General features: G+C 47.8%; 2 protein-coding genes across 5 annotated transcripts in view; both read right to left on the reverse strand.

Moving 5' to 3' along the window:
- Positions 1-1,624: 1,624 nt before the first annotated feature.
- Positions 1,625-12,054, reverse strand: mpz (myelin protein zero). 4 transcript variants are annotated; one of them, XM_069511818.1, is made up of 7 exons: positions 11,868-12,050; positions 10,465-10,631; positions 8,838-9,051; positions 7,953-8,082; positions 7,417-7,459; positions 2,799-2,828; positions 1,625-1,775 (listed from the first exon to the last, which is right to left on the reverse strand). In XM_069511818.1, the coding sequence occupies exons 1-7, from the start codon at positions 11,911-11,913 to the stop codon at positions 1,764-1,766; spliced, it is 642 nt and encodes a 213-aa protein (XP_069367919.1). In that variant the 5' UTR covers positions 11,914-12,050; the 3' UTR covers positions 1,625-1,763. The 4 variants fall into 4 exon arrangements, with proteins under 4 accessions (XP_069367919.1, XP_069367920.1, XP_069367917.1 ...); XM_069511819.1 differs by lacking the exon at positions 2,799-2,828; XM_069511816.1 differs by lacking the exon at positions 1,625-1,775 and having other exon boundaries at positions 2,317-2,828; positions 11,868-12,054.
- Positions 12,055-19,317: 7,263 nt separating this feature from the next.
- The window catches only part of lig1 (ligase I, DNA, ATP-dependent), a 41,067-nt gene continuing 39,427 nt past the window's right edge, over positions 19,318-20,957 (reverse strand). Inside the window, exon 27 of the mRNA XM_069511141.1 lies at positions 19,318-19,514. Coding sequence (XP_069367242.1) covers positions 19,440-19,514 — 75 coding nt within the window. The 3' untranslated portion in view covers positions 19,318-19,439. The remainder of the gene's footprint in view (positions 19,515-20,957) is intronic.

The following is a 20,957-nucleotide window of genomic DNA, read 5'->3' on the forward strand; positions in this document are numbered from 1 at the left end:
CACAGAAACATAATTGCACATTCCGCTGAAACACAATTACATTTCTTCCCTTCCTTGATTAAGATGTTCTCCGTGTGTTACCTCGCACACATGTGGGAAAAAAAAATGTCTCGGAAAAACTTTGCTTTACTTAGGGTGACGCACTGTTGTCTTTTTTTTTTGCTTTATATCAAATGTCTTTTTAACACGCTTTAAATAAACACACATATACATAAAACACACGTCGTATCGGCGACCGGAGAAGAGCTAGCTAGATTATAAGTTTCTGCCTTCAGTGAGGAACTAAAGGTGTTTCCTTCCTCTGCCAGTTGGTGGCAGAGGAGAGCGTTTTGGCAATCGAACCAGCAGAAATAAGACAGTAAAGGGTCAGTGGAGGGAGGGCTGGCAGGGGGCATGCCTTTGGGGGAGGGAGCGTTTTTGAAGGGCGAGCCAAAGGGCGTTCGTCGATCAACCGGCAAGACGGAGAGGGGGGCGACAGATGTTCATCACTGAGTTTGAAAAAAGAGAGGAAGAGGGGCGTGGAGACGGAGGAAGGACAGAAGAGAGGAGCAGAGCATTGAGCTGTAGGCCTCAGATAAGAAGAGACTTAAAAGAGTGGAGTGGATTTTGTATAGGCCTCTTTTCTGTGGGGGGAATAATTCAGTGCAGAGTCACTAGACGAGAGGAAGAGGAGGAGATAACGGTTGGCGAAGACGCGAGGACGGACGAGAACGAAACACGGGTTCGGTGGGAGGAGATGAATCCCAAGATGGGGGCCGAGATGACGAGTGAATAACAGAGGAGCGAAGGCAGGCGGAGGAGGCACGGGAGCGAGATGTGGAGAGAGATATCTGGTTACCAGCACGCACAAAAATAATTAGCTCTGGGCTGGCGAGGAGAAACGTGTGAGCGGATTAACTGGACCTTAAAATAACTGAGGGAGCACAGGAGCTGCACCTCTTCCTGGTAAGCCCCTCTGTCAGACTCCTGAGAGCATCCGCCAGCCCTCGGGGGCCGTGACGTCATTCAGGTTGTCAGTCGCCGGCCGTCGAGCCAACCGCGGACAGCCTCGTGCACTCGGGCGTACACAGCACAGCAGGCACCCCCCCCCCCCCCCCCCCCCCCCCCCATACACACACACCGCCTGCCCACCTCGCGTCTTTCTCTTCTCGCCTCCCCCCTCCTCCCTCCCCTGTCGGCTGAAAAATGTGCAGCTGTTACAGTAAGCTTGTTCGCTCTCACAGCGCCAGAAATAGCCCCCTTTAGCCGGGGCAGGGACACAGCGACAACCTCCATTAGCTCAAATGTGAGAGGATTGAATCACCCCGAGCTCGAGGGCTTGAACCTCTATCTACGCCGGCTGAGAGCAGGAATCATATTTCTCCCCTCGCTATCACTCTCCTCTGCCTCTCTGTTTTTCTCCATCTGAAGTCCGGAGTGCACTCACGGCTCCGCTCAGAGTGTGTGACGGAGTCGTAAACATGAAGGGGGAAGATTCAGGGGACTCTAAACACAGAGGGATGTCTTTCGGGTTCCTCTTAGGAAAGTTATGTGCATAGTTAGGCCTTAAAAAGTTTTACAATTTGCCCAATGAGTGCGTACGGGGGTCTCTGATGAGGCGTTGTAAAAATTATTTGACACCGTTGCCACTGATATAGTAGGACCGCTCTTACAGCCAGCGCTGTCTTGAAAGAGAAGAGATAATGGGAAATAATGGGGGCTGCGTCGGGCTGGGCAGAAAAAGAAGGGAGCAGACTAGAGGAGCGGAGGCAGTCATGGAGAAGTCAGACCTTTATCTATAGGAGAGAGAAAAGGAGGAGAAGAGGGAGAAGAGGGAAGGGAAGTGAGAGAAGAAGAGAAACAGGATAGAGCAGTTAGCATATAAATCACCTCTGTAATTTAAATGAACAAGAAAGTCAAGAAATTCACAGTGGAAGAGGGGGAAAGAGAAATAAGAGGAGAGGAAAGAGGAGGGAGATCAGTGTGAGGGGAGTTTGACATGTCACGTCGGGAAAAAAAGGCCAATTGGCTTGTCCCTGAAGCTGAGGACCCGTGATGCGTATCGGACGCACTTGGAGAAAGCTTGTTTTGGCGGATAGGATCACAATGAAAGGAACCAGAAAGGCAAAACCCGGCAAGCAGCTTTTTTAGGTTTTGCTATCAAACCCAGCCATCTTAAGGTCTCGCTCCAAACGGCATATCTTACGACCTGACAAAAGCACTTGTGGTGACGGCTGGTGTAAGAGATTATCACGCCATCGCAGATCCTGGCCCGTGCAGCGGCGGCGTCTACAGTCATCGGCCTGTGACAGGAGCAGATATGATTTGACTCATTTATTCGGGGACTCAGGTTGGCATTGTGGTGGGCGTAAAGTAGGTTTGTGGTTTGACTCTCCTGCCGTCTCCTCAGTAGACTTCCCACTCTCCTAACCGCAAGAGCTTCCTCCCCCCTCGGCCTCCCCTGCCTCCCTTTAGGTGTATTATTTGAAGGTGAGCTGGTTGGCGAGACGGGATAGAAAGCCGTGACTTTTGGACCTCCCCATCCCTCCCTCGCCGCTGGGCCCCTCCTCCCCGTTTTTGCGGGTCAGTTCCAGCTCGATGGTCATCAGCACCCGGCCCGGGCCCTCCTCCCCTCCCCCCACAACCCTCTCTGTCTTTCTGAATATGGTTCGCTGCTGCTGATTGGACCGGGCCTTCGCCGCCGCCTGGCGCACGGGCTGGAGTAGCCGATTGGCGAGGCCGCCCCAGCCCCTCCCCGTATCCTATTTCTTATCCTTGCGTGACTCCTGCTTCTTCTTTTCCGAGGCAGCCGCCTTCACCTTGGAGGGGTCAGCGGGAGGCACAGGGCCCTGTGGGGGAGGAGGGAGAGGGGGTCGGGTGGAGAACAGGGGAGGAGAGTCACTTCAGGAGGAAAGGAGCGCGAGGGAGACAGTAAGAGAGGTGTAGGGATGGAGGGGTGAGATGGGAGGCGTTACAGGTGAGAGGATGAGAGATGGGCTTATAGCAGGATGGGTGGAGCTGTGTGAAGAGGAGAGAAAAAACACATTTAAGTGGAGGAGAAGAGAGACGTACGAAGAGACAGAGACGGGTGAGGAGGTAGAGAGACAGTCCTTTTAGGGGAGGGGGTAGCAAGTGAGAGGGGGCGGTGTCCAGAGCTGTAAGGGGGTGACAAAACAGGTAACCATGCGTTAGGATGGGACACAGTGGCAGGCAGGCTGCATACACCTGTGACAACTGAGAGACAATCAATAACACACACGCACACGCACACACACACACACGCACACACACACACGCACACGTGATGTTGTTTATCACGTTTACGTGAGTTGCTATTCTCTTTATATTCCTGTCACATGTTTCAGAGCATCGCCCGACTCCCGCCAACACGTTCGATGTTACTGCGTCATTTTTAAAACTCCAACCTGAAATAAATGAAATACACGATTCTACCGTATTTACCACTTGTGTGTTGTCTTTCTAATTTTACGAAAAGCTACAACTCCTTCTCATTTTTCCATCTTGTTAACCTCCAGGGTTTAAATTACGTCAATAACCGTCATACGTTGATGCTGCAAAATGCTATGAAAACTCAAATAGGACGATATAATACGACTAAACACGTCACCACGATGCGACTAATGTCAGATAACTCCACACGTCATAATTTGATTATTGCTTATTCCAGGTAGGATCTTATGAAGGTTAATGTAATCAGAAGATGCTGTTTACATGATTGAGTATCATCGGCTTAATATCTGAATATAGGTGTTTATGTAAATGTAGTCTGCAACATAAAAATAGTATATTATATGATTTATATAAATACTGATGAGGTAACACCACAAATGAAATTCATAACCTCTTGTGATCTTTAGAAAAGGCCCACGACACCTGCAAACATTCATCCAACCAGCACTTGCATAATTCACCCATTCACTCCCACTCATTCTGGATATTGTCCGTGCAGTGTCTAAAAACATCTTGAAGAAGAAATCTATAAAAAAGGAGGAGGAGGAGGAGAAGAGGAGGAGGTGAAGTGAGGCTTCAGTTGAGCACAGAGTATCCATCAGGAGGGACTGGGCACAGAGGAGATCAGGTCAATGCAACAACAACCTTCACTATACAATAGCATTAAGCTGTGAGGTAACCTATTGAGGTACACAAGTGTGCGATGATGCTCTGAAGGAGCATAATGACTCCTCGCTCAGCCTGTGTGATGGTTTTCACAGTACTGATATATATTTAATACACAGGTTGAAGTACAGGACTGTGCACTGTGGTAAGATATTACTCAGGACACGCCGGAGCTGAGACAATAGACTGTATTTAAAGATGGACGTCATGAGGGCTCCACAAAAAGTGAAGCCAAACAACTCGAGCACCCCCTGGTGGCTGGCTGCGGTACAGGTCTTGAGCTCAGTTTCTCAATTTAAGTGGAAGGGACGTCATTAAATACGCTCTTCTTACACTGATGTGTGTTCAAGTGATGTTACATCTGATGAGGTTGGTTTTAATTATTTATTCGATGCTATGAAAACGAGTTGAAACATCGTGATTGACAGCTGAGACTGACTCACGATTGGTCGCCCTTCGAGTAAATCATCTGTGCAAGATGGCAGCGTCCAGAATATTCGGGCTTCATTTCTAATTAGTGGAAGCAACTACATGTCGTCCATCTTTATTCAGTCTACGGCTTCCGCTACTCGCGGAAGCTGCGACTAATAGCACCCCACAGATTGCATTTGAAAACTTATCATCTTTAATGATGCTCTGTGCAGGAGTAGCACACACTCTGATCAGACGGCGATGGAGGCAGACGTTACATACGGTCTCTCTCGTATATCATCGCATTGTTTACCATCACGCATCCCACGGCAGCCTCAGTTTGCACTGCAACGTATTGCAGAGCTCCCACGCTATCGAAGGGGCTGCCTCGTAAACACACTCCAGTCCGCTCAGGCAGCACGCAGAACCCCCCTCGTTACAGGAGCTGCATATACTTCAAAGAAGATGTGGGTACAGTGGCAGAACAGGAGGGACCGGGGGGGGGGGGGGGGGGGGGTAGATAGGTTGGTAAGTGGCTGGGTCCCCTGCTGCATACTAAAAATGAGACGTTGACAGGACGAGGAGGGAGATTGAGAAGCAGATGAAGAGTGAGAGGTAGTGATTTTCTGTCGGGAACCAAAGCTGATCAGAACCCAGAAGATTCGAGGAGGGAGAGAGAGGGGGGGGAGTACTGGAAAGGGAGAGAGGAAATGTTGTGGTGGTGATGGAGAGGAGGAGGGTGAGGGATGATGACCAGAGTGAGAGGGAGAGTGGGAGAGGAGGCAGAGGAGAGGGAGGAATTACAGATAGATAGATGCTTCGTGGTCAGTGAGGGAGTCAAAGGCATGAAGAGAGAGGAGGAGGAGGAGGAAGATGCGACTGAAGGGAGGGAGACAGGGGACCGGATAAAAAGAATGTGAATGAGAGAGCAGGGGAGGTGAAGGAGGATGGAAAGAAGAACGCTTGGATTGTGTGTGTGTGTGTGTGTTTTTATGTGTGTGTGTGTTTGAGCTCAGATCGATACCGAGTGCACTCAATTATCATTCCAGTACAGAGTGTGTGTGTGTGTGAGCTTCCTTATGTGTGTGGCTGTCGGGTAAACTCCTCTCCCACAACTCCACCTAATGGGGAGCAGCACACACCACGGGGTTCCTTTGTCTCTATGTCTCACCCACTCACTCCCTCACTCCCTCACCCACAGCCTCGTGGAGATTTGTAGTGCAAGCCCAGCAAACAGGGAGAAACGAAGATGGTGCGGCTGATACAAAATTGCGTCGTGTCAGCAGAGCCTCCTAATAAGGGCTATTTGATCAAACAACCACTTATGAGCGCACTATAAAATCCCGTGGGTGCTGTGTGTGTGGCGTAGCTACAAGAGAGGAATCTGCTCAGAGGAAAAATAAAAAAATAAATAAAAAAAGCAAGTGTGCTCGAGCTCAGGAGGAATAGCTGTGTATTTTCTCTCCGAGCTGCATGAGACTTGCATGAGAGTAACTGTAAATGACAATGTTGTCAAATATTTCAGTGTCCTTTTGGCGGCGAGTTATTTATTCATATATGCACTGTCACCCACCGCAGGCACTTGAGAGCAACTGACTGCAACTCAAGAGTAACCTGACAATCAAACGACAGCAGAAAGGGAAGAAGAAGAAGACAGAGGGAGGAGGAGAGGCTCCGGGGAAATGAGAGTGAGTGCACTTGGTCGCCCCCTAGGTTCAAGGCACAGGGGCAGACGCTCGCTGCTGCTGCTGCTTCCTCTTTACGTTCACCTGCAGCTAAATGACTCACCGTCTCGCTAACACCTTTTATTTACAACCTTGGATAATTCTGCTTCTCGTTGCAGAGCTGATTTTTAATACAAGAAAACTGAGCTGGAATCCCGTGATCCCGCTTTTTGTTGTTATCAGCATGCAAGGCATACAGTAGATTACAATACCACCCTGCAACCACCCAGCCCCCACATTACCGCAGAGTAATCAAACACTACTTGCCCCGGTGCCTTGTATTCACAAAAGAATACAAGCCGCCAAAATGTCTGATTAATCCACCACTTGAGGCTATCACACTCCCACGAGGACTGGATGAGAAAAAAATGCCCCAAATCCTCGGCGTGCAGCAGCGTAAAGCCACTGATAACAGCCCAGACCATAATAGGCCCAGTGATTTTCATTTGACTCCCAGTGAGCGAAATCAGCAGCTTCCATCCATTTTCCCTCTGTGAGCGAAGCGCAGCCCCATTCAATACTGCTACAGCATTAGCGCTGTGACCTGGCCGCGGCCATTTCACAGTCACTGGTTTGATTTTTGCCCCCTGGCTGTTTACTAGTGCTGTGCTGTTCAGCCCCCCTGAGGCGGCTGAAGGAGGGGTGAGGGCCACGCGAGAGAGAACAGGCTTTAAAGCAACTTCCACACTGAGGCGACGCTGGAATTCTAACAGCCTGAACACCGTTATTAGCGTTTGCTGGGTGTGAATGACACGTTTTATTGTTGTTGATATGTTTCTGCGAGGAGGAGACGGCGGACACATTGGAGCCGCTTGGAATGGCAACGGGGGGAATGCGATTATGAAACTGTGCCGTTATGCACTGTCATATTGGATGTGTGCTATTGTGTGGCGGCGCTGCAACAGAATAGATGAAAATTCCTTTTGACAACACGTTTCCTGTGCCGAACAAATATTCAAACACTGAATGCCACTGTAATCTCTCGTCATTTTTCTGCGCGGCACCGGAATGTGACAGCAAATGAAGCTGTTGCATTCGGTGTTTTCAAGCGGATGTGTGGATGTCGTGGCGTGTGTGAGGAAAAGGAAGGAGCAGGAGGAAGGAGGAGGAGGAGGAGGAAGGGGAAGAAGAAGGGGACATGGAGGAAGGAGTGGAGGGAACTTGCCTGTCTCTGCTGTGATCCCTCCTTCTTTTTCTTGCCATGTTTGCTGAAGGGGACAAAAGAAAGACAATGTCAGAATGTCGAATCCATCTCTCCCTCCAGTGGTCACAGGGCAGCATTGCCTGGCAGCCATCATAATGAGAACATCAACGTAATCTACTGGTCCGGCCTCAAACACAGCCCCCCCGGTGCCACGCTCCCAGCTTCTACGATTAGACGATGAGTCCATCATCCTTCTGATCTCGTGGATTATCCACTCAGACACCTTTGCTCCATCACTTTTAATCATCTTGCTTTGGACCCACGCAGAAAGGGTTTTTTTAAGATTAAAGCGAAATTAAATCTAAATATGGGAGATTATTATCCGTCTCTTCACAGCTGACCAATTCCAAATCTAAGCCCAAATCAAATCGTGGCACTGCAGCTACGTCTTCTTGGCCACGCAGGTGTCGGTGCCAGGGATGGGCTCCGGCCTCAGCTCCAGTCCCTGGCACAGACTCGACTGGCAGAGCACCGCTGGCCACAGGCCGGGCACTGACCTGACACTGAGGCTGAAGACACGGCGTGCCACCAGGAACCTCATCAGGTAGTAGATGACCACGATGAGCACCAGCAGGCCCAGCACCGACCCGATGATCGCCCCTGTGATCACGCCAGCCTGGATGGGCACTGTGGAGGAGGAGGAGGAGAGGAGGAGGAGTGTCAGAAGGTGGAGCAGAGAACAACGGAGAAGAATGCGAGGTTGGAGTGTTCAGAAGAAAAACTAAAAGAAAACGAAAGTAGAATCTGTTGATTTTAGAACGTGATCAATCTTGACGATATACTTTTCTACTGAATTGAAGACACTGTCCCCTGTTTACTCCCTAACATCTTTATTTAACCAAAAAACAAAGAGAAGGAACAAAGATGGAAGACAAGGTAACGAGAGATTAAAAAAGAAAGCAAAGGTAAAATAAAGGTTGTGTGAATGATGAAGGACTGTGTAATGTTGAGAGAGGGGGATGGGACGAAATGGAAGACGATGAGGGAAGAGGAGGAGGAGAGAAATGGGAGGTGAAGGCGAGTGGGAAGGGGAAGAAAAGAAGTGAGGCAACGATAGCGATCTCAAATAGAGAGAGAGATAAGACTGTAATTGATTTCATTTCCATTTAACGGGGAAATGGGAGGAATTCTAAACGCAGCCGTGCAGCGACTGGCCTGAGCACAGAACTCGCTTTAGTCTGATGCTCAGTGGAAATGAAGATTTGTTTAAGAGTTTGGAATCATTGTTACTGCAACTGGGAACAGTTGGCTTCTGAAAACATTCACCACAATACACCATATGGGCTCAGTGGAAAGCGAATGTGCAGACACAGATGTAAGTTAATGCAGACATCACAGTTAGTGAGGAACCTCCCACCCGACCACCCGCCCCCCCACGTCACCTTTCTCAAAGACCAGCAGACGGACGCTGGAGGGCCGGCCCACTATGTCAGGGGGGTTCTTGGCGTCGCAGGTGAAGGTGCCATTGTCGCTGAAATCCAGGTTCTTGAGCAGGATGGAGCCGTCGCGGCGCGCGGGGTTCCCCACGAACTCCAGCCGGTCCCTGAACGGGCCCTTGTTGTCCAAATAGGCGACACCACCAGTGTAGTGGAAGATCTTTAGAAGACAGAGCGGACGTTTTACTGTTGGTTTCAACATATTGACTCTCAACGTTTTTCTGTGGTTGTTAGATTGTTTAATACATGACTTATGATATGTTATGATTAAAAATATGACTTTTAAAACTGGAAAAACATCACAGATTAAATCCAGAGTTCAGAGAATTGATTATTTTAATGCTATTTAATTGATCTGGAAGTGAAGTGTGAATGGGCTGAGAGGGGGTTCGGGCCGATGACGCAGCCTCCACAAGGTCAAGGTCAAATGAGGTGGAAATGTTTGCTTGTGAAACACATGAGCAGGTTTCATGGATTAAACAAAAACCTTTGATACGATTTGAAAATATCAGGATGTGAATGTGAAATTTAAAAAGAAAAAATCCACCATGAAAACAGAAAAACATGTGAGACTGTAAATCTGTCGAGGCTCGTGAAGGAGTGAGTGACAGAAGATTAAAAAAGACATTAAAGAGGAGTGAAATCTAGTTTCAAAGTGAGGCCACGGCGGGAGATGGATGAAGGCAGAGGAGGTGAGGGGAGGAGATAATGAGAGACGAGGGGAGGGACAAAGAAGGAAGGGACGGGGAGGAGGAGATGAAGGGAGGTGGACAGAGGGAGACGCAGTCAGGACGGGGAGATATGGAGAGATTAGAGAGATGGAAGAACGATAAGGGCAGGAGGAGTGAAATTAAAGAGCAGGAGGTGGGTGAGGCGGCGAGAGGAGGGAGGAGATGAGCAGAGAAAGTTTCTGAGTGTTTGTTGTTTCTGGTGAAGTTGACACATGCAAACTTTCAGAATAAATTCAGGGCTGTAACAGAGGTGCTGACCTTTTAGATAAGACGCTGTCGTATGCAAATCATTTCTGTTTTGTAAGATTGTGTTTCTGTGAATCTGATATTAAAGCTGCAGGAACCAAATCAGCAAGCAATCAGCACGCCGTGTGACATCACTAGACCACCCTCCCTTTTCGGACTAAATTTTCTGCTCGTCTTCAGGCCAACAATTCTGCTCTGTGTCTGTGTTCCTAAATATTAATTTGCGACTTCTTGAAAGATTAACTTCGAGTCGGAGCACGTGTTAGGATTTCATTTAAGGAGGAGAGGGACAGAGGACGCTCCTGATGCATCTGCACTTAATGACTGATGCTAAATATCTCACTCATCAGCTGCTGAATGCTTCACTGCGTTCACCAGCGTGTGCCGAGCATGTGGGTTTATCAGAGCCTCTACAGCTGCCTGAGGAAAACGACGCTGATGAGGTTGATGCGAGTGAATCAAGAGTGAATCAAGAGACCAAAGTGGCCGATTCTAAAATCAAAACAAAGAGCTCAAAGCTGACGTCAGGTTGGTTTCATTGGTGCCAGTTGTAATATAATAGTGTGTGTGTGTGTGTGTGTGTGTGTGTATATTACAGAAATGCTGTCCCGGGAGCCATCGGGCCTGTACGTCCAGGAGAAGGTGACGTCCTCGGAGGTCCAGCGCCAGGAGAAGAACGAACACGACAGCCGGATGTCTGAGCCCAACAGGGCGTGGCGCTCCCAGCCCGTGTAAATCACTATGGCCTGGGACTGCTCGGGAACTGGGAGACACAAATCAGGTGGGTGTTAATTCACAATTCACAAAATTAAGAAGAATAAAAAAAAGTACCCAAAAATAAAAGTCTTTCTACACCTTCAATATTTTTTTTTAATAAAAAACCCTTTCCATTAGTTTTCACCTTGATCTATAATATTCATCACAAACACTCAGCGATGCACGCAGGCGTTAAACTGCACATTCAGACGCGTCAGAGCCGACATGCACTCAGACGTGCACTCTGTAAATATTTACATTATTACTGGAGTATTGGTGATAGTCTCTAGAAGCCAAAGGGGAACTTCAGTTTCTCCATTAATATGGATTATGTCGGCACCGCTTATGCTTAAATAATATTTAATGATTGATGTTAATTTGGTTTTAGCTGCAAAATCAATATTTTACTTCCCTGTAAAATTGCAGTCAGCATCTCAAACTACCCACCGAGGCCCCCGGGAGCCGCGCACACACCTGCCACTCTGAAGCTAGCAACAACATCCCTTCTGTTGCTCAGTGTCACTTCACTCTGGTGAACGGGTCACAGTATTCAGAGCTACACTGAAATTAATGCCTTATGTGTTCATGAGTTTCTTTTAGCACCCAGTCGAGAGCTCCAGCTGTAACCGTCCTTGAGCAGTTTGGCGTTAGTGCAGCCAGCGTCTGCAGAACCTGTCAATGGAATCACGCTCGACATTTTTAATTAAAATCCTGACAAAAACTGCAAATATCTGACAGACGGGGAAATGGAAAACACGAGTGCATCTGTCTGAGAGCAAGAATTCAAGATAACCCTCGGTTTAAAAGTCACAACAATAGTGCTTTTCAACTTTGCAAGCTTGGAGTCACCTGATTCATAAAGAACAGTGCAGGGCCACTTATAATGCACCTGGAAAGAAAGTGTATTCTCTACCGTCGCCCTCGTGGCCTTCTGGAACTAATGAATAGAGCAAATACCAATATATCAATTTAAATGCTTGAGTGTAATATTAATTCAGCGTGGAGAAATGTTACACGTCAGTAAAATATCACTTAATTCCCTGCTGACCCTTTTTTTTTTATCATCGTCAACTCCATTAATTTGCAGGAAAACAGGAAAAACCCTCTTCATCATATTCTCATTTAACCTTTAACCTCACGTCAGAGCAAAGAACATTTTGGACTCAACGGATGAAAAATCAGTCAGCATCAAAAATACAATTCAAAGAAATATTTCTTTTTAATTATTAGTTTTTTTTTTTACCTATTCCCAGGAGGACAACCGACGCCAGCGCCAAAAACGTCAGCATGGTTTCAGGCTTCCACGGAGCTCCCAGAAAGACGGAATGCCGCGGATGTGACAGGAGCCCGTCAAGGAAGAGTCCCGACTGTGGAGGGAGAGTGAGTGGAAGGAGGAGAGAGAAGAGGGAGCAAGGATCCCAGGACAGACGGCTTCAAAACAGGACAACAACAGAAAACCCACTGTCCCCTGGTTTATACCCAACCACACCCCTCGCCCAGGACCGGCCCGGCCCATTCCTCCTCTCCACCCCTCCGCCCCTACCCTCCCCATTCCCCCCATCACCACCACCACCACCACCTCCACCTCCACCCGTCCTGCCTTTTCAACCCTCATTGAAACAAATTGCACACATTATATTTTGAAGTGGAGGGAAAAACGCTGGCGAGAGGCACCTGCGTCGCTCAGTGAAGCCACTGAATTAATTGGGTAAACAAAAGGCAACTTGGGGCGAATCTGCAAACTCTGCAGCATCGCACCACGATGGACGTAATGTGTTCCATTACACCCTCACTGTGATGTGACTGGGCTGAGAGGGAGCTCTCATCAGCGTGTGCACGAGAGAGTCAGGGAATCACGACCATCTGCAGTCGCTCTGCATGTGATCACTGCTCATGTGTAAATATTTCATGGGGAATGGTGGGAAGCTGTTTAGGTCTGTTTACATGGAGGATGGGGGATCCTGCAGTGAGGTCAGCCCAGTGCGCTCTCCTCCGTCCCCATCCCTCACCCTCCGCTCTCCTATCCCTGCACTTTGACCGGGTCTGAGGCCAGCGGCCCAAACAAAGCCCCGACTCTTCAGGCTCTCTCTCTTTCTCTCCTCCCTCTCTTCAGATTCCTGTCATTTGCTGATGTCTAGAACTTGGAGACAATGGAGAGAGAGGGGGACAGGGGCCGACTGGTGTTTGCCCGCCTGTCAATGGCGCTTTCTTTCCTCTGCGGCCTCTCCCTCTTCGCCTCGTTTTCTCCTCCGGGCCCAGACAAAGCTGAGTATTCAAGGTGAAGCGCCCACTCCTCTCTTTTTCCAGTAACACAGACAGCGAGAGTGTAGGGGGGAGACCTGCTATATATAGATGGGTTGATATCAGGACAGGACAAGACGCGCAGACTGAGAGCGAGGCAGCCGCAGATACAGACGCAGGGCGAGAGAACGAGGTGCACAAAGAAGCAGCATGTGCATGAGCGGAGACGCAGGAGTGGAATTTCTGCAAAAGCCTCATTTCTGGAGGCCTCATTCCATCATTTTGTCACACGTCATAAATATGCATTCATTTAGCCACTGGCACAGTAATAGTGAATACATACAGAAATTAATGGTGTGCGTTGCTCCTCCAGCTTCAGCCAATACACAGGCTGGATTCACTTACACTCAACATGAAGTGTAAACCATATCAATCATAATTTGACTCCTCCTTTCCCCTCAGGAGAGTATATTTGATGAGGGAGAAGAGGAGGAGGTACTCGACAAGGATGCCCACTCCATCCACTTCACTCTGTGGTTTTATTGAGCCTCCTTATCCACGTTTTTCCGGTGCTAGAAATAAAAGCATCTCCTGTGCGATGGCGCTCTTGGCCAAGACAGCGGCAGAACATTTAGCTGCTGATCAACTTTTGCTTACATTTGAGACCACCACATAAATTCTCAGCACTCATGACGGATTGCAACCGTTCATTCATCTTAGCACCGCGCTGATGGATCAGCTGAACAAAATGGACCATCTGCCAACTTGTTGGCGCCATCAACTGTCTAAGCTTTGGCTTGAAGGTCTAAATTGCGACATCCTTAACAATTATGGCAGATCCTGCCTTCGGGCTCCAGAGAGACAGGGGGATTCTTTATGAGCCTGGCAGGTGCAGAATGTGGCAAGCGCCCAAACTGGTCAGCGGCGTGTGATGGTGACAGCAGCAGTGGCAGAGCTTGGCAGCCAGAAACTGTATCACATATAGAGCGAGGGCCCCCGTTCCTTCAGCTGGCAGTGATATTGCACACTAATGTAGGAGAGGAAGAGTTTATCTGCTGCTAAATTATACAGAGAGGAGGAGGAGAGAGGAACAGACAGAGCAAACCCGATCTGTAGAGCCATTTAGAGATTTTCGCTAAGTTATACATGAGCCTCCAGCCGCACTATAGTATTATTCAGGTGGACAGGACTTCATCAGTCGGTGTTATTAGAGATGACTGAATACACAAAGTACCTCGGGCTTCACCCACTGTGTGAACGTCTGGCTGTGTAACTCGTCAAGCTCGTTTCCTGCAGTGGCCTCGGTTGCGTTCGGTGAGGGCTCGTCGTTAGACACCCGTGGAAATTTACAGAGCATATTTTCTTGTGATATTGTAATTTCCTTTGACGTAGAATAATTTCCAATGGGATGGAAAGAAAAAAAAAAAAAAAGAAAAAAGGAAAGAAGCCAAGCATACAGTCAAGAGACCGTGGGATAATCACAGTCTGGGAAAGCATCCCGACTTGTAGATGTTAGGGGCTCTTGTCAACTCTATCCATGTCTAATTTTTCTGCTATGTTGAGTGTGTTTGTCACAGTTGAGTGCAGCTGTGATCACAAGGCAGGCTGGCAGATGTGCAGAGGGGGAATGTCTTTTTCCAAATGCGGATGGCTTCTGTGAATGGAGAGCGTCTCTCAGACGGGGACTGCTGGAGGGTTCCTCGACGGTCAAGATGGGAAGAGACGAAGCGATAAATGCCACAGACGCTGGTTCATGTAAAGGTCGTAAGACTAATGACCGTCAACGATGATCCAATGGAGTGCGCGGCAATCATACCCTCTTCAGCACGAGCCTCCCAGTGTGGGCCAAAGTGAAGCGCCGACAAGTGGGTAACAAACAACCGCCGCCATCATAAACCAATCATAAAGTGGTGTCGTAAATGACTGGATGGGCTCGGAGTTTGGCTGCAGGGGTTGGATAATCAAGCGAAACATATCCAAGACCAAATACAGCAAATGAGCCGTGGAAAGCAATTGGCCAGAAAACTATCAGAAGTTAAATGCTGGAGGGCAGAATTAAATCTAGATACAGCAGTGTTATGCCATTTAGGTTCCCGATAGGACACAGGTCAGCAACCTGCCACCAAGAGAAGCTCAGTCGGAGCAACTCAACAGCATCTGAATACAGTTATTAGCATTTAGAGCAGTGATTCCCAACGAGGGGGTAACTGGTAATTTAGTCATTTCCATCCATCCGTTGAACCTGACGTGACGTGAACTCCTTTACTGGCAACCGGATGGAAGTCTACAGACTTTTATTCCCCACATATACCCACAAAAGAAGTATTGGTTTTGGCATCTTCCACCTTTAACTTGCAGCGACAAAGATCTCCAGCAGCAACTGAAATCACGACGGAAGTTTAGGATGTCGTTATAGAAGCAAACAGCAGAGGGGTCAGCGGCAGCCATTTGAAAACCCGACTGTCAGATCAGAAAACTCGTCCGTGTGTCGCTCTGGTGGTCAATTCCAAACAAAGTATTTTATTATGTAATTTGGAGGATTCGTTGGCACAGTCACACAAAGTAGTTCGACTGAGCACATACATTTGTTCTGTCCCTCATGTTGAGGACAAGAGACTGAGGGACGAGGGAAATCATAAGAAGGGCCGAAAAAACAGGAGGCCTGACATCATCAAATCTGAAAGGTTACTGGCCAACGCTCAGCGCTCCTGCTCAAGAAAAACACTATTGATATTCCGTGGGTTGGGCCGGACACAATGGCCGGGCCTGTCCCTCCCTCTCTCCCTCATTGCCTGGCATGGCAGAGATGTCACAGAGAGCACCAAACAAATGGATGGAGGGATAGAAAAGGATGGAGGGATGAGGAGGAGGCGGAGAAGAACAAACGCATTGTTCTCCGGGTGGAGAAAGGGGTATTGTGAACAAGACAGATAGCTTATGTGGGAGAAAGAGGGTGGGGTTGGGGGGGGCAACAAAGGACAGAGAAAGGTGAACCTGGCAGTTTTTTATAGATGCCCCTTGTTTTTCACTAGCGTTGGGAGGTACTCCATAATCCTGCTTTAGGGGACACTTCCTAAAACCTTAAAGGGAAGCACAGCGGGGACGGTTCCAGCTCAGAGAAGACGTCTTCAGATTCCCTCTCCTCTGTTCATCCGTCACAACATCGGTTCTGGGTCGTTTTTTGTAGAAAATCTTGCCCAACACGCCCTTAATCACATTTTCCACGGAGGCAATGAGCAGGTAACTGCACAACCGCAGCCTCCGCCCTGCGGGACCTGGTCTGAACGTGTGACTTGATGTGAACTAACAGCACAGCTGTTTGAACACAGGCTTGGACCTCGAGGGGAGATGGAGGTCTGCTGTGCTGCGATGCCCTGCAGGCGCGTGATGTGCGCCAGCTGCCCTCCTCAGTAAACATCAATGACACACACACACACACACACACACACTTATATATACAGACACAACCACGGGCAGTTAACCAGGCCCCCACACAGAGATGATAAAAAAAGAACCCCATTCATACATGTGCAAAAGGAAATAGATAAAAACGTCTCAGCGAGGAGGTCACTTGAACTCAACACAAAAGATGCACAAAGATTCGAAGACCTTCACACTCCCCTTCACTTACACAATCCAATGTACACAAATTAGACAAAGACGGTTTCTGCATTCAACCCTCAGAGTAACTCACAACAAAAGCGAAGATCGTACAACGCACACAATATGGAACCGAATCCATTACACATTTGCATTTTCAATATTTCATGCTCTGTTGCCTGTTTGATTTCCATTAGGGCCGTTTCCATCCCTCACTCTGGCTGTTTCAAGCCAACTTCTAACAGCGCAGCTGACAAGTGATATTTGAAATTCAGATTTAGTAACGTCAGCAAGTCCCTTGTTTCTGTGTGTTAATGATATCCAAGATGAGAACGAGGTGTAGCGGAGGTAAGATACATGTGGATGTCTCGGGGGTAAACAAATTCCTAGACATAAATATACATATAACACGTATACATACATATATTGAAAAGGAGAAATGACAAAACTTCTGGTGTTTATCAAACTTTACGACACAGAAATGTGATGAGGTTTGATATTTTACATTTTAATTCTGATCTTGTTTGTTTTCTTTAAAGAACATTTTCATTTTGGCACATTTCTTTAAAAATAAACAGTGACACCGGTGTGTCTGTGAAGACTCGCGTCCTCCGGGCTCGAGAAAAAGAGCGACAGCGGAGAAAAAAAAAAAAAACCTCCTCTGAAATGAATAAACCCTGATGAGACCAGAGACCACGTTGTCATGAGATCACACCTTTGAATTACCCATGAGTACCTGGTGCTGTTGGATCACACCCGTGTTAGAGTCAAACTTTCTTTTAACTTCACCTTCACAAAGTTTCGTGATTGTATCTTGTGTAGTTGTGAAGCTTTTATGGTGATAAAATCTTTTCCAGAGACAGACACACACCTGCCAACGTCTTCAAACCCGCCTCTGTGGCTCCAGCTGCAGTTGATGTCTCCTGCAGCACATTTATCCACAACACACACACACACAGGGTAAACAACACCCAGCCTTGCTGCTGCAGCCAGTAAAAAGAAGAGTACATAAGAACAGCAGCAGATGAAAAGGGCAGGCGAGGCTGGATTCTGGATTTCCATGATTATTCCACCACAATGGCATCCTTCTCCAACTCCCCTACAGCAGACACAGGACACAGCCCACACACACAAATAATAGGCAAACCACCAACTGTGCAGTATGCATACTTGCATACAGAGATGGCATAACAAATAGTGGTCTCGCAGCCTCTCGAGTATCGGAAGTATAAACCACTCTGAATGTGAAAACAGTGACAATGCTGTGCCACATGCTGCGTGAGTCACCGCAGAAGTGGGAACATTTTACATGCAAATATCCCGCAGACGAGCCAGCGCTGTAAAGTGCTTGATGTCTGGCTCCTTGCAACGACGCAACCGCCGGCCTGCCAATGCATCGTGTTAGGTACAACTCCCTGCTGCGGCTCTGGAGCAAGGCATCGCTGATCACCTGGTAAACACTCCTCAAGATTAGAGTTCACAGCCGCGCTAAAAAGCTGCGGGGCTGAATCCTAACGGCAGCACGCGCAGACACAACACTGATATCGTGCTGCTGGTGCGTTTACCACGATTGTATTGCAGCGCACACGCCACCATTTGTTAATTAGCTCTACACAAAGTACAGATGAGGCTGATGGGAACGTCATTAGCTCTGCAGGTATATCTGATCATAAACTTTATGAGGTGAATTAACATATCGACTCCGCTGTGTCCTGCAGGGAAAGTCTGGGGATCAGCAAAATGATAACATTCATCCTGAGGGGGGCATGAATGTGAGAGTGCCCGATTACCAAAGTGCTGAATGCGACGGCTGTCGAGAGATTCCACGTGTGAGCCTCATGGTGGCACGAGAGGAAAGGTCAGGAAATCGCTAAAGCCTTTTGTGGTTCACCCTCTTGGGACCATGAATCCCATATTAAATGTCAAGGTAATGGAATTAACCTAATACTGGAAACTAATGCTTCTGCGCAGAACTAAGATCTTATCCTGGATATCTTCACTTCTGGGTAGTGGGAGGAGGTGGAGCTGCGTCGTCCATTTATATCCAACAGATCGTGAGGCTTGAAATAAATAAACATCTCCACTTTAAATGTCAGTTCAACAGTTCTTCTGTTCCCCGGTATGATTTGTACGTTCACAGCGTCTGTCAGACACTCGGTTGTTGTTAATGCACTTGACGAGTTTCTTCAAGCTCGGAGACAGAAGCACAAACACCGGTTAACTCTCGACTGCACGACCACTCGCGTCCTCACTCACGGCATCACAGTAGAGGAAACTCACAATCCTCCTCTTCGCTCCTCCATTAATATCCGCCTGTCCTTGGCTCTCAAATTGCCCACCCCCCTCCCTCCCTCCCTCCCTCCCTCCCTCTCGCTGCCTCCACACACTACCCAGCAGCCTCTGATTGATTCAGGCTGGACAGTTAGTGGATTTCCATCATCTAATGCAAGCTGTGAGTGCTTCTCTTTTGTCCTGCTGTTTGAGCAACTGTCAGCTCCGGCGTCTTTTTCTGCTTCTAATAACGTTTCTGGCAGCCGGCGCCCTCCTTGGCTTGTCCTCTTATTAAACCCCACGCGCTAAATGCACTTTGGCCGGCACCTTTTTGAGATCTCCAGCAGAAATCAGGCCAGGTGAAAGTATTGGTATGCGTTCCATACATTTCATGTTTTCACGGTTCTGCGCAGTGAATGTTTGATAGAGATCTATAACGGGGAGGCGTGAGCTGATCCGGGGGTTTGGAATTGACGTGCTCCGTATGTAGCGAGATATTTACACAACTTTAGCTCTGAAGTGAAAATCGTAGTCAGTAAAGGAGCAGCTTCGATTAGTCAATAACACAAACAGGAGGAAGCTTAAAACTGAAAAGGAGCCTTTATTTTTTCATTCAACATTACAACAAGGAAGAAGCTATTTACAATTACATTGAAATATGCAGATATTTCTTTTATCCTCTCCGGCCGATGACTACAGATGATCAGTAGTAATCCTCGGGGTCGGCTTTGTCCCCCTGGTTCTGAATCTGCTGCTGCTTCTTGTACAAATCCGCAATCTGCAGCACATGAGATGGACAGAGATCGAGCGGAGGGGAGGAGGGAGGGGAACAGGGTTCGCATGAGAGAGAGAGAAGGCAGGATGGACGGACGGAAGGAGGGAGGGATAGAGGGAGGAGAAGATCATGAAGTAAGGTCAGTAACACGAAGAGGAAAAGCTAAAAATAACAGTTTGATTATTCATATCCTGGGCTTTGAAGTGGGTGACTCCCAGCTGCCGACCGGGAGACGGAGGTTGCGATCACTCCGGCTCACCGAGGTTCGGCGGGGGTGAGGAGGGGTGAGGAGGGGTGGGAGGCCCGACAATGAATAATGTGTGAACAGCGGGTCCAGACACACTCCTCGGTATCAGCACCAGTACAGCGGGGCGGGAAAACAATGAAACATCACATCGTTTCTCCTACACTGGATCAAGGAGACGCTTTGATTCTCAGCTGACTGAGCACAAGATGTTCAGACTCAAAGTTCGCTTAATTGAAACTGTGTTGTTCTCAAGAGAGTGTGTCGGTGCATCCTCACAGATAATACCTGAAAGGAAGTGTAATTTAATGCAGCCGATATTACGGCTTCAGCTCTAACAAGCACAAGCCAACGCTCTTCAGGCAGCAGATGGCTGCTCAAGTCGGTGAAAATTCACATTATGCTATGGCTCACATCTAATGAAGGTGGAAAAAGTTTGTGCTCAAGTAGAAAAAGAGAAAATCCAGACTTGAGCTGAATTTTTTTTTCCAGTCTCATTAAAACTCAAACTCTATGAGCATTTCCTGTGTGCTGCTAAACAACAACTCGCTTGTCTGGTACCAGGCTTCCATTTTTCAACAGGAAGGTGTTGTGTGCGCCAATCTCAGTTTGTACAAACGAGCTCGGGTCTGAGTGCGACTTCAAAATTTTAGTGGGGCCTGGAGATGGTTCTCGAACAAAGTGGTAGAAGGTGAACGTGTTTACAACCCGGAGACGAGCAGCTGTTTGTCCGGCTGCAGGTCGGCGGCTCGCAAATAGATTGGTTTTTGTGTAGGATTGATAAAAGCCTCCTCGAAATGTTTTAGTGCGTCTCAAAGAAACCGTGATGTAACACGAACTGTCACCAACAGACTCAAGGATCTCTCTGTATTAATAACTGAGGATGTCAGATTTGAGTCGGAGCTATTTGATGATTTATGTCTCGTTGTTTATCAAACAAAAATGCAGAACATTGCTTTTTTTACGGCTTCTCAGTTGGATGAATTCACTGCGGAGATATCTTCAGGGTGGAGGACTGACGGGCAAAGATTTCAACTTATTGTGATCAGATTTTCTTTTACAACCACTTCACTGATCAAAAATAGACCAGACAACTAATACATTAGATTTGAATTTGGCTGCAGTTAATGATTTTATCTTGATTCATGATTTCATCTGTAAAAACCAGGATCAATTTAAAAAACCTCAAATATTTTACTTTC

The sequence above is a fragment of the Paralichthys olivaceus genome, chromosome 16, assembly GCF_024713975.1.
Source record: "Paralichthys olivaceus isolate ysfri-2021 chromosome 16, ASM2471397v2, whole genome shotgun sequence".
In the NCBI taxonomy this organism is placed as follows: Eukaryota; Metazoa; Chordata; class Actinopteri; order Pleuronectiformes; family Paralichthyidae; genus Paralichthys; species Paralichthys olivaceus.